Source organism: Helicoverpa zea, chromosome 8, assembly GCF_022581195.2.
Source record: "Helicoverpa zea isolate HzStark_Cry1AcR chromosome 8, ilHelZeax1.1, whole genome shotgun sequence".
Lineage (NCBI taxonomy): Eukaryota > Metazoa > Arthropoda > Insecta > Lepidoptera > Noctuidae > Helicoverpa > Helicoverpa zea.
The window spans coordinates 8,805,922-8,818,409 of NC_061459.1; the positions used below are offsets into that span (position 1 = coordinate 8,805,922).

Below are 12,488 nucleotides of genomic sequence, written 5' to 3' on the forward strand. Positions count from 1 at the left end.
TATGCTATAAAGAGGTAACATTTTTTGTTTGTTTGTACACTAAAGGCGCCGAAACTACTGAACCGATTTCCTTCACTACTGGAAAGCTACATTCTTCCCAAGTAACAAGCTATATTTTATCACGGCGGTATGTGAGTGAAACCGCGGGGAAACTGCTAGTAACATAAGTTGTTTTCTGTTTGTACCCTACAGGTTCCTAAAATACTGAACCGATTTAGTATTACTTTCACTATATAAAAGCTAGTTTATCTCCGGGTCGCTGTGTAACAGCAAGTTTCTAATAAAAGCAGGTATGAAGTGCTTGGGTAGGACAACGAAATCATGGGTTATATAGTGTAGGGCTGCCATCCGTCCGGGTTTCCCCGGATTTGTCCTAGTTTGGAGGCGGTCAGGGGGGTTTCAAGAAGTGTCCAGGGAAACTTCTTGTAAGAAAGCACCTTGTTGAAATTAAGTACCTATATGGTAATAGTTAATGGATTCAGAATTCGGTCTTGTTTTAAAAAATGCGATTTACGCCAAATGTCCGTGTTTTTTATAAATGTTTATTCGGGTTTGGCGAAATTCGAGATGGCAGCCCTATTTAGAACTACTGCTTCATGGCAAACTGCTCACGACCAGCATCCAAGGACTTCTCTACCTATACCTAATATTGTGATTAAAATAATACAATATTTTATAAACTTGTCATATTTTATTTCTTGGCTGCACATGTAAATACCAGGCAGTACTTATTCATGGCACAGAGCACATTATGAAACCATGTAACCAAATCTTAATAAATTACAATTATAGAATAAGCTTATTTCCTTAAAAAATGATTTATTTATTTTACAACATTTCCACTAGAAATTCACGTTTAAATCATAGGATAACTATGATGCACCACATATGTATATTTTTCAAGACAAAATTATTTCACATATTATTTATTTTTTAATAAAATTCATTAAGCATCCAGCAAATGATCACAATGTCAAATAAAATATAATCTTATTGCACACTACCAGCAACATAACTGTTGGGAGTCATTTGCCCTAGACCCATCTGAATCAGGTGCATATGAATCTCAACATTATTTTGAAATAATTTTTGATGTTGTGGTTCTAACTTCATTTTAATTTGTTCCATTGTGCCTTGCAAAACTGTCAATTCATATGCATTTTGATCAGAATCTGACAAACTCTTTACTTGAAGCATTAAAGCAATAAGATCTGTGATAAGATCAATCAGATTGGGGTCTTTGACTGATCCATTATTATTTTTTTCAACCAACAAAGATGCTTTCTCTCTGCATATTTCTCTCAAATGTGAAGGCACTAACATTGCAGCTAAACTTGGCTCTGGAGCTATTTGTTGACAGTACTGTTGTACATCATTAATGTAATCTTGTAAATCCATATTCATTTTTTCCAACTCAATTACAACTGCAGCATATTTTCTTTCAAAGTCCTCAGGCATCTTTTGGCCAAATGATTTCCTTTTTTCAGCATCACAGTTATATTCTTTTAATAAATTAATTTTGTCTCTTTTAGCATTTAATATTCTTCTTAATTTGACAATGAGTTCTAAAAGGGCAAATGGGTAACTGCCAATGGTATCTATTTGTTTTGCTATGTCTGAACAACCAATAAGTGGGTCACCTTGAGAATTATTGTTTGTTGGTTCATACAAGTTAAATATATCTTGGAGAACAAATCTTGGGCGAAATTTCTTGGTTATACTGGATAGACTAATAGTGTCTGGAGGTTCATTAGATAAAACTTCATAATCTGGCACAGAATGTGTACCCAGTTTAGGGCGTTCAAAAGTTATTCTGTATGTGTTGTTGGATGTATCAACTGCATCAATGCATCCTGTAAATAAACCATCCTGAGGTTTACGTAATCTCGCTGTTACCTTAGTTCCCACTACTAATTGCATTGGTATTTCGTTTGGTAAGTCCTTAACACTGATATCAGCAGCTTTCCTTTGCTGTATAAATCGAATCAGCTTACGTTTTCTTTCAAGTTCTTTGCGTTCTTCATCAAAAAATGCTTGGGAACATCGCCGTGGCTTGCCCATCATGCGCCTAATTTTAGACCATTGCACTTGAGTTAATTTGCGGTTTTTTAGTTGGGGAAATGATTCCCTCAAACAAATCATGAAATCATTTTCTCCATCAAATAACACTTTATCAATGTTACTGTAGAAATACTCAAAACATACCCATTTATGAGCCTTGGGTAATTTAAGAAGATTTCTTAAACGCATTCCATTCCTGTGACCAGATTTTGTGTCTTGTGCTTGTGATCCAACGGGTTCAGACTTCTCATCATACTTTTCATTTGCCCTTTGAACTTTAGAAGGTGACTTCTGTTTTTTAGCACTTGATTGTTTATTAGGAGTTTTTGATATAATTTTCGGGGTTCGTTTGGGTGATTGACGTGGAGGTGATGTATTCACAAAATCATCAACAAATATGAACCTGTTTTTCTTTCGTATACGAGCTGGCATGCCACGAGCGTTCAACTTTTGGACTGGTTCACTTGGTGCTGGTTTTGGCGGTAACTTGGTTCCGACTCTATGTAGTCCAAGCGCGGCAGGACCAAATGCTGGAGGTTCTTCTTCTTCTTCTGGAAAATCCATATCCATTGGTTCATCCTTAACTCTGTAATGGGATCTGGGCGAAAAATCCTCTTCATCGTGTTCTCCTAAACAAAAATAACACAATTTTTATTAGTCACAATCAAGGTAACTCCAGCGTGTATTAGCACAGTTAACGTTGTTCAACAAAAGATATTAACAAATCAAAGTATGCGGCACACTTTAATTCTCAGATCCAATAATAAACTGATTGACATTTCGGCTGAAAATTTGAATTTTTTCAAATTTTGAATCTAGCGAACCACATTACAATCGTAGCTTCAGAGGAGAACACAAGAATTTTAAATACATACTGGTATGTAAACATAAAAAAAAAAGCATTTGTTTCTAGTCATTATTAATAGTTGAAACAGTGTAACAATTAATAAAATAACATTATAAACAAAACTTACTTTCTGATTTATCCGCCATGTTGATGAAGTAAATTTGATTTAATTTGAAGATGAGAGCGCCAAGAACAAATACGATCGGATACAATGGGAAGTAAGCACAGCGCAAGCTCTCTATTACTAAAACAATCAGTATTATTTTTAGTATTTAGTAATATTACTTTACCTAATCGGTAGAAATTAATAGTTCAAAAAGATTTTCTAGAATTTTGATAAAAGCTGAAATAGTAGACAAAATTACTACCTATTGAAAGTAAATGGAGTACAATAAGAATAAGGTTCAAATGACTTGTGATGATCCGAAGTGTCCAAGTCACATCACGAGACAGAAAAAAATTATTTGACGATAATTAGATGTCGATATTTGCTTTCAACATTTTGGACACCCTAGCCTACCTAGGTACCGGTCATTGATCTTAAAAGTGTTAAGAGTTAGAGCGCTCCCTAGACGTTCAATATAATCGCACAATATTTCGATAAAAATCACAACATTGCGCAATTATATTGACTGTCTAGGGAGCGCCTAAGGGCCTAACTACGAGTTCTATCTAAAGGTGCGACCGCACTAGGCGGAACTGAGCGATGCGACGCGTCAAAATATTCTTTATATGAAACTACGCAACTACTAAGCGACCCGCCCCGGCTTCGCACGAGTGCCAAACCTCAAAAAACAGTATTTCTTTACTATTCAATGGGTGTTATTATACATATAAACCTTTCTCTTCAATCACTCTTGTATTAAACAAAACCGCATCAAAATCTGTGGCGTAGTTTTAAATATTTCAGCATACATAGGGACAGAGAAAGCGACTTTGTTTTATACTATGTAGTAATTATATGAGACAACGTGCACTAAGCGGCAACGGAAACATTTTTATATATTCGATCTTGTCAATCACCGCGCCGCCCCGTCGCCGAGCCGTAACAGAGGTGCGAAGAATTTATTTGTCTATAGTGGCACTTTTTTATTCTTTATTTAAAGAAGGTTTATAGTGGCACGTTCAACTTATGAGGCGCTCCCTAGAGGATCAATTAAATTGCGCAATTATTTTTTTCTCAATTTAAGTATTCGTTTTGTTGGCACCTTACAAATTACACCTACAATCACTTTAACCCATATGAACAGTGAAATATATTACTATGTTTCATTCATTTCAGGATGTGGGTGTTTTATCAGGCAATGTTAATTTCTATTAGCATTGTCATTACAAATTATGCAATCGCCTCACATCATTTGGAAGTAACAGCTTGCTATGAAAATAATTCGGTTTTTGAAATGGCTAAAAGAAGACCAAGAATTATTGATGTTGTCACAGGATATTCTGTAAACTTATTGTGTAACTTTTGGTATGAAAGCTTTTTTATTTATTTTATCAACATTCTTAGTGATAACATCAGTTTTATTTTGCTATTTATTTTGATTAATATGGTCCTTTTTTTTTAACGACGTCAAAAATCATCAAATGACCCCTTCCGCTGTGGGTTAGCAGCGGAGAGGGAGTGTCAGACTCTTACTGACTAAAAACCGTCGTGTTCCGTCATAGGCCTTTTATGTACCAGGGCCGCGGTATCTCTTTCGAACAACCCGCAGCCCCGGCAGATTAATATGGTCCTTAGATTGACAATAACATTATTCAGGAAAACGTTTTATTGCGAAAAGTCATAGCTCAATCTTAATCAACTTATTACGTATTATTGCGCAATTTAATTGATCGTCTTGGGAGCATTTAAAGCAAAGTGTGTCTATAGAAAATTTTCAATTAGTTGCTGCAAACTCCTGATAAATGTTAAATGCAAGCTTCGTAATTATGCTTATCAATACTAGTAACATGCATTAACAAGAACATAAAACTGAGCTATTTTATTACAGTTCTTTTTAGTATTTTACAGTTAATTTTTTTCAGTAAGGCAAAAGAAGATTACTACCCAAAATTATGGTTTTATGGGCCAAGAATTCAAAAAAGTAGGAGTAACATATTAACAGAGATTCCAGTGAACGATATTGGTACAAAATTATTGATAACCCCTTTTCATAAGTTAACTATTTATGATTTTAATGAAAAGTATTCAGGAATTTATATATGTAAAAGTCCTGAATTTATGGAAGAGGGTAATGCGTTCATGTACATTATTGAAGGTAAGTCCTAAAAATTGTAAGTGTCCTGTTCAATCAAACTATGCAGAGGTAAAAAAAAATCTGTCTGCTAAACAGGTTTGAAAATTATTTTTCCAACACAAAGCTAAGTTACTTGTCACAGCGGGATTTGTATTGGGCTAATATTACGGCAGTCTAAAATTTGCTTCGTTTTAATATTACATTTGATATAGATTTTATTATTTCCTCGGATTCACCATCATGTACCTGCTTCTCCAACACCTCCTAGGTACATAGTTTAGCAAGCATTCACTCTCAAACTCTTTTTTTTTTGTTTTGTTCATGTTAAAAAACAATGTGTTCAATTTTTTTTTGTAATCGTGGTTATTGATTTTGTCAGCATTGATGTTTTTTATTTCACTAGGTATATTTAAGGTTGATGTTAGTCCCAAACTTGGAACGTTCGACCAGTGGGCCGAATACAAACGGAATTACTTTGATCCTCTGAACAAGCAATTAGAGACATCTGAAGAAGCACTTTTTCAATCACTGAGAGATTCTAACACAACTTTCAAATTAATAACAATCTGGGATAACTGGGGTGATTGTAAAGAGTTTGATCACCAGAAAGGTGTACGTAAAAGATTGGGTAGATGTCGCTTACAGCCCATTGCTATAAATACTACGTTTGAGGTAAACACTCTAAAAAATTAATATTGTTCAAGTTACTTCTGTAGTAGTTTACACAATTATCCAAATGGTTTATTTTACAGAACCTAGCGAAAGATACATTCGCTAACAATAAAACCATATCGTACTTAACTGATGGCTACGATATTCCCTGTCGTTCTTTACAACTCAACAAAATGCACCCCGAATTAAGCAAAATTGTTAGATATATACCTGAGTATGAAGCACAGGAACTATGTCATTACACAAAGCGTGCTGGTAACACAATCGGTTTAATTTTAATTTTAACTATGTACTTTTAATTATATAACTATGATTTTACATAAAGCTATATATTATAAAGGTTCCGATAGTACCTACCTATAATCATGTAATGAAATAACTTAGATAAGAAATATATAATGATACGGTTGATTTTCAGCGAAAACCAAATTGAATAAAGATAAACGCAAAATTACAAAACTAGTTGAAGAAAACAGTCATGTTACGCTTCTATGCTCGGATATATTTCCAAGTACAGAGTTACAATGGCTTAAAGACACAAAAGTATTAAATTCTTTATTTAGGTAAATGCTAATTTATGTTTCTTTACCCATTTTTTGTAAGTCGTTTTGTATATAGTACCTTGTCATTCCTATTCCCGTTTTTTTTTTTATTGCAGAAATAATGTACTGTGTAAAAATGAAGACGAACCGCATATATCACTAGACGCCAATAATTCTTTGCACATATTGCATATTAGAAAAAATGAAGAAGGAAATTATTCGTGTACGGTGAACGGCAAAAAAGTTCAAGAGTTTGAAGTAAGAGTTGTGTCTAAATCGAAATTATTAAACCAAGGTATACATTTCCTCACAATATTTGTTATGTATTCGAGGTATTTCAACAAAAATCACGAGCTTAGGTATCTTCTTCGTTTCAGAATTTATTCGCTACTCAATTTACTTAGGATTTGTACTGTCGCTATCTATGGCATGTTACTGCGCTGGAGTATGTGTTGCTTGGCATCGCAGGTCTTCTTTTGTAGATCCTCTCTTTTTTGACAAAAGAGATAGTCGTGGAAACCATCGTCTGCATTGTGAACGAGAGAGTCTTTTAAAGTAAAATCGAATTTGTTACTTAAGAAGTACCCGAGTACAATTATTGCATTTATAATAACCCTGAAAATTATTTCATGAGTACATAAGTGGATATTATTTGATTAATTACGGTATTTACTTTAATTTGTGGTGTCCCACAATCGCCATGTTGTTTTAACACCTGCACATGAGTAATCCAGACCAATCCAAGGCGGTCCCGAAACCCACAATAACATTGTGCAATTGAAATTTTAGCGCTAAAAGTGCAATTGATCGTCTAGGGGGTGCCTAACGATCCCTGATTGTCGTACTATATTGAACTGTTTAGAAAAAATATAGCATACTTGCGATCACTAACCTTTTTTGTTAGTGGGGTAAAATGTGTGGTCACCTTGCCTTACAAGTCACACATACTATGAGCATGACCTATGATGACCGAAGAGTGAACCACACATACGACACTAGTCTATGGCGGAACGTTACTTATCTATAACGCCTTTACTTTACATTGACATAATACTTTAACATTTTGTTTGACAGCTGACGCGCGTACGGTAGTAAGATTTGTGAATGAGCTGTTATTATACTAAGAATTCAAATAAAAATGAAAAGTTTTAAAAGTGAACTATTTTAATTTTGTATTTCTTATAAAATAATCACAATACAATATGAACAGCAATAGTGTGTTTTTAATTACTATATTGATATTCTTTGTGGCGCAGGAAGTTCAAAGTAAGTTTTCACTACTTTTGACACGAATTATATAATTTATCAAGGTAAAGTGAGAGTGGTTCGACAATAGAATGTTTAAGAATGTGTGTAAGTCACTTGGCTGGTACGATTAGTTAATAAATCATAACGTTCAATATTGGTTGTGTAATTGCTCATCTATATTAGTTTAGTGAAAATAGAAAGTTTTTTTTGCTATTATTGTAGGCAACTTTTTTATGTTCCAGGTTTACACAAGCGATGTATAAGATGTAGATCTAGGGGAGAGCTTGGTACCTGCGGTGATCCATTTCCAATAAATGTGACTGAGAGTATTGTTGAATCTGGGCTCCATGTGGTGGCCTGTCCCTCAGGATGGTGTGGCAAGCTTATAGAGGGCACTGTGGGCACTTTCAGATCTGATGGTATGTTTTAAATAATTTGAATTTACACTGAATGGAAATATTGCATAATTCTTGCAATTACTTCTTGATTATTTTTAATGTTCTAATACAGGAAAGTTTTTTTCTATATTAAACATTGTGTGTCTGTTTGCTAAGGTAATTCCCAATGTTTTCCAGATTACGGAGCTGCCACTGAGCGGATGTGCCTCCAACGAGCCCCAAGTGATTATGAAGAAAGGTGTGCATACACTATGTGGAACCGTAAAAAGGTTTACATGTGTTTCTGCAATGGAGACCTTTGCAACTCAGCCGTTGGGCTGTATACACACCCTATTATATTCATATCAGCTATTTTTGTAACTTTGTACAACTACTATTTTTAAAGTATAAGTATCTTAAAGAATTTGTAATATTGTGATATGTAAGCTAAGGAGATTGATGCTCTTATTTTTATTTATGTTGTTGTAATGTGAAGACAATATTTGTGTAAGTACCAATTTCGATTTAATCTCGTTCTACATTTCATTTAGTTTATTCTGACTTATAGTAATGTCAAACAAAAGGTGTATCAACTCATCTCTATGAAATAAGAGATAGTAATTACATCATTTACATTTATGAAAATTAATCTTTGTATCTCATCATCTAATATAATGTGGTGTGTAGACATCTTTCAAAGTCAATACTTTTAGGCTCAATAGGAGTATTCTACTCCTTAGATCAGCGGTTCCCGAATTCTTTTGGCTTCGGAACCCTTTTCGTCTCACCATTTTTCGGCGGAACCTTAGCTTAACCGTCAAATCCGTAGCGGACCCCAATCGGGGTCTGAACATCAATGTCACCGTAAGCTCGGTTTAGACCCCAATTGGGGTCTAAGAATCAGTCATACACTTTCCTAATTATTTACGCTCATATTTATTTTCTTTCCAATCAAACCACATTTGTGAGTACTAAATAAAATAACTAAATAAATTTAAATTATTTTTACGCATTCAAACCTTTCATATTTAGCATCCCGTTAGAAATATACCTTTTTAAAATCCAATCGTAATTACCGGGAATTCTGATCGAACTCGCCATGTTTGTTTACATTAGTTGTTTTTTTAAATTTGAAGACGCATAGACAAGATGGCAACGGTGATAGAAGTTTTGCATCGAATGATCCGAATCGTTAAAATAAAGAATCGATTTAATAATTTTATATTATTTGATATTATAATATTACTAAATTGCACTTTTGTATACTTACCATAATCTGAAAATAAATTAGGAAAAGTAAAATGACTTAATTTATTTTGAAAAAAATGCTAGAAAATCAGTGGTAGAAAATACGTTGTAGCCGGAATAAAAAAAATCTTCGGTTTTTAGGGTTTCTGAAGACGGCAAATGAAGACTTATTTATTTCTTCGGGTGTTTTATGTGCAGGATTCCTGTAGACCTGCCAAACTTAATGGCGATTCGTTACTTCCAACTTTTTAACTGAGCGGCAAAGCTATTTGACGAGAGCCGTAGTTAGGTGTAGTTATCGCAAAATTTTATGACGAGTTTATTGTTTGAAAGGGCAAATAGTTCGCTGTTCATCGAAAGCTGGTCCAAGATGGAAAGATGGCCGCCGCCGACTTATTTTTAACCGACTTCCCAAAAAGCGGAGGTTCTCAATTCGACCGTTTTTTTTGTATGTTTGTTACGCGATTACTCAGCCATTTATTTATCGATTTTGATGATTCTTTTTTTGTTTGATAGCGTATACTTCCGAGGTGGTCCCATTATCATCAGGTCAGGATCTGATGATGGAACCTTGAGAAATCGAGGGCGACTTTCGAAAGTTGCAGAAATACATAGGTTGAAATCTTATCACTCAGGTGTTTGCCTGGTAGCACTATTCAACAGTGAAGGCTTTGAGCTGACCTGATGATGGAGAGCAGTGAAGGTCGAGGAAACTCGACAACTTTCTCGTGTTTGTGCTTATATTATTCGTATTTACGAGGCCTCTGCAACAGTGAAGGAGATGGAGACGAGAGAAGTTCGGTTGTCGAGTTTCCTCGACCTTCTCTGGTCTCCATCATCAGGTCAGCTCCAAACCTTTACTTTTTCATAGTGTTATCAGACATACATCTGAGTGTCAAGTTATAACCTTATCTATGCTTACAATTTTCGAGAGTTGCCCTCGATTTCTCAAGGTTTCCATCATCAGATCCTGGACCTAATAACAAATATGGGAAATATAGCCCTTCGACCAAAAACAAACATCCAAATTGAGAACCACCTCCTTTTTGGGATTCGGTTAAAAATATTTGGTGACTTTAAAATCAATCAATTATTATTATTGTTTCTCATCATCAAATAAGTACATTACTTTGGTAGTTACAAATTGCATCATATTTCAGAACACCAGGCTTACCCTCCGCCGAAACAAAAATCTTAGAATTGTTGAGAAATAATATAAGAATAAATTAAAATTCCGTAATAGGTAATAAAAATTCAATTAAAGTTAAAAATTATTACGAATGACGCAACACCAAAATAAATAAAACTAATTGAACCTAGGTATAATTTCAAATTAAAAAATAAAATTGAAATAAGTTGCTATTAAAAAATAGGTATATATAAAATTGTTATTCGATTATTTATAATAAATATCCGATTTAGGTATCGAATGCACACCGCTGATTGAAAAAAAAAAATACTCCATTCCAAACTCTACTTCTCTTTGATCGACTTTGATCTTGTAAATTGTTCATTTTTATTGTGTATTTTATGTGCTGATTTTTTAGTTATTGAACATAAATAAGTGCACGAAATGTATTGCAACGGATTGAAAATGTTATAAATATGACGTTTGTGTTGTGTTTGAGAAAGTGATGCGATTATTTATTGGTAAGTTTTCACCAAATTTGAAATGCCTAACTTTTCGATAGACTTAAAAACACCGTAACTATTATCTTTTTCTGAATTAACTGACCCCATTTGACCTTTGCACGTTGTTGTCAAATAAGTGAGCTCTAAAGTTATAGTTAAAATACTTCTGATCAGGCATTACGGACTTAGAATTCATGTGTTGAAAGTTAGTACAAATTTTTGACTTCCATGTCGCGATTCAAAATATCCCGCCGAATCAACGGTAAAGTCATATGTCAAAATCTTGTCGAGCAGAGGGGTTAAGAAGTAAACTAAAGACGTATATACACTTAGGTACGGCTCGTGGCGCGTGGTAGCGCACCAAATGGTTATATGGTTAGAATCATATTCATTACACTCAGGCGTAGCATGCCTATCTGCCGCACGGGCCAGAAAACAATTTAGCCGCCCTTGACTTTGTGTATTATGTGAATAGTTTTCAGTTTGAAGACTGACAAAGTAAACGCAAAAAGAAATAGATTGGGTTTGTACAGGTGCGAGTGCGATTTTTTTTTAATAAAAGAAGAAGTTCCAAGCACCCTCAGCTGTGGTAGCCGGTATCGCGAGCAAAGCGAGCGCGAATTTTTTTTAGTTTAAGTACCTACACAAAATAAACAAAACCACTGTAAATTAATAAGGTCTCAAAAAGTACAATATCCACACAAAAAAGGAAATGCAAATGAATGAGTAGCTAGCGAAGATAGCGCTATTGCTTTTTCTGAACCAGAGGAATAAAAAATAAACATCAAAGGAAACCTCGTCTTAAGAGCGCGAAATTTTTTCGGTGTTGGATACTTGAGCAATTAAACAAACATAAAAGCATCACACGTAACATGGAGTCGCGAGCGAAGCGAGCGCGAAATTTTCGGATTCGCGGAGGTGCAAAAATTGGAAATAATGTCACACTTTGATTCATGATAAAAATAGCCACTAGAAAAACTCGTATGCCGTGTCATTTCACGTCCTGTCAAATGTATGAAAACCTGTATGAATCCTGGCGATGAAATAAGCCCTAAAATTGCGGTGATTTTTGGCCGACTCGCTACCTACTTTTGCCGATTGCCGAAGACCTGGAGGTTTTGAAGTTAATCTACAATTTGTAAAAAACGGAATTAAATTATCTGCTGCCGTGGCCTTCCCCCGCCACTTGTCGCGAACTCGTACTTACACTCCCGAGTGGTACCCACCTACATGGTGCCTAAATGGAATTTTGGAATGCAATATTTAAAACAATTTAATTGAAAATTAATAATAATTTTATATTGTCAAAAGTGAAACGATTTACCATATGGAAATCTTGAATTTTCCACGGAACCCCTGAGGGCCTGTCACGGAACCTCAGGGTTCCGCGGAACCCCATTTGGGGACAGCTGCCTTAGATGACATTAAAACCTATATGTTGTTACCAATGTAAATCAAACCAAATTTATTAATAATTGTAATTACGAACAACTGAAGCCGACCCAAACATGATTGGGAAAAGGCTCGGAGGATGATGACGAACAAAAATCAAATTCTCCTAAAACGTTTTAGTGTATGTAGCAAATACACAGAATATAGGGAGTTGCAATTTTCATAATTT

General features: G+C 34.7%; 3 protein-coding genes across 5 annotated transcripts; 2 read left to right on the top strand and 1 right to left on the bottom strand.

Annotated features, from left to right (window-relative positions):
* Nucleotides 1-671: 671 nt before the first annotated feature.
* Nucleotides 672-3,219, bottom strand: LOC124632262 (protein lin-9 homolog). 3 transcript variants are annotated; one of them, XM_047167029.1, is made up of 2 exons: nt 3,036-3,219; nt 672-2,690 (listed from the first exon to the last, which is right to left on the bottom strand). In XM_047167029.1, the coding sequence occupies exons 1-2, from the start codon at nt 3,052-3,054 to the stop codon at nt 991-993; spliced, it is 1,719 nt and encodes a 572-aa protein (XP_047022985.1). In that variant the 5' UTR covers nt 3,055-3,219; the 3' UTR covers nt 672-990. The 3 variants fall into 3 exon arrangements, with proteins under 3 accessions (XP_047022985.1, XP_047022984.1, XP_047022986.1); XM_047167028.1 differs by lacking the exon at nt 3,036-3,219 and adding an exon at nt 2,937-3,009; XM_047167030.1 differs by lacking the exon at nt 3,036-3,219 and adding an exon at nt 2,784-2,896.
* Nucleotides 3,220-4,212: 993 nt separating this feature from the next.
* Nucleotides 4,213-6,943, top strand: LOC124632552. Its single transcript, XM_047167423.1, has 7 exons — nt 4,213-4,379; nt 4,937-5,169; nt 5,552-5,820; nt 5,901-6,075; nt 6,239-6,383; nt 6,479-6,657; nt 6,740-6,943. The coding sequence occupies exons 1-7, from the start codon at nt 4,213-4,215 to the stop codon at nt 6,919-6,921; spliced, it is 1,350 nt and encodes a 449-aa protein (XP_047023379.1). The 3' UTR covers nt 6,922-6,943.
* Nucleotides 6,944-7,412: 469 nt separating this feature from the next.
* LOC124632439 lies at nt 7,413-8,408 on the top strand. The gene is made up of 3 exons (XM_047167284.1): nt 7,413-7,628; nt 7,853-8,029; nt 8,186-8,408. Exons 1-3 carry the CDS (start codon nt 7,565-7,567, stop codon nt 8,389-8,391), a joined length of 447 nt encoding a protein of 148 aa, XP_047023240.1. The 5' UTR covers nt 7,413-7,564; the 3' UTR covers nt 8,392-8,408.
* The last annotated feature ends 4,080 nt before the right edge of the window (nt 8,409-12,488 follow it).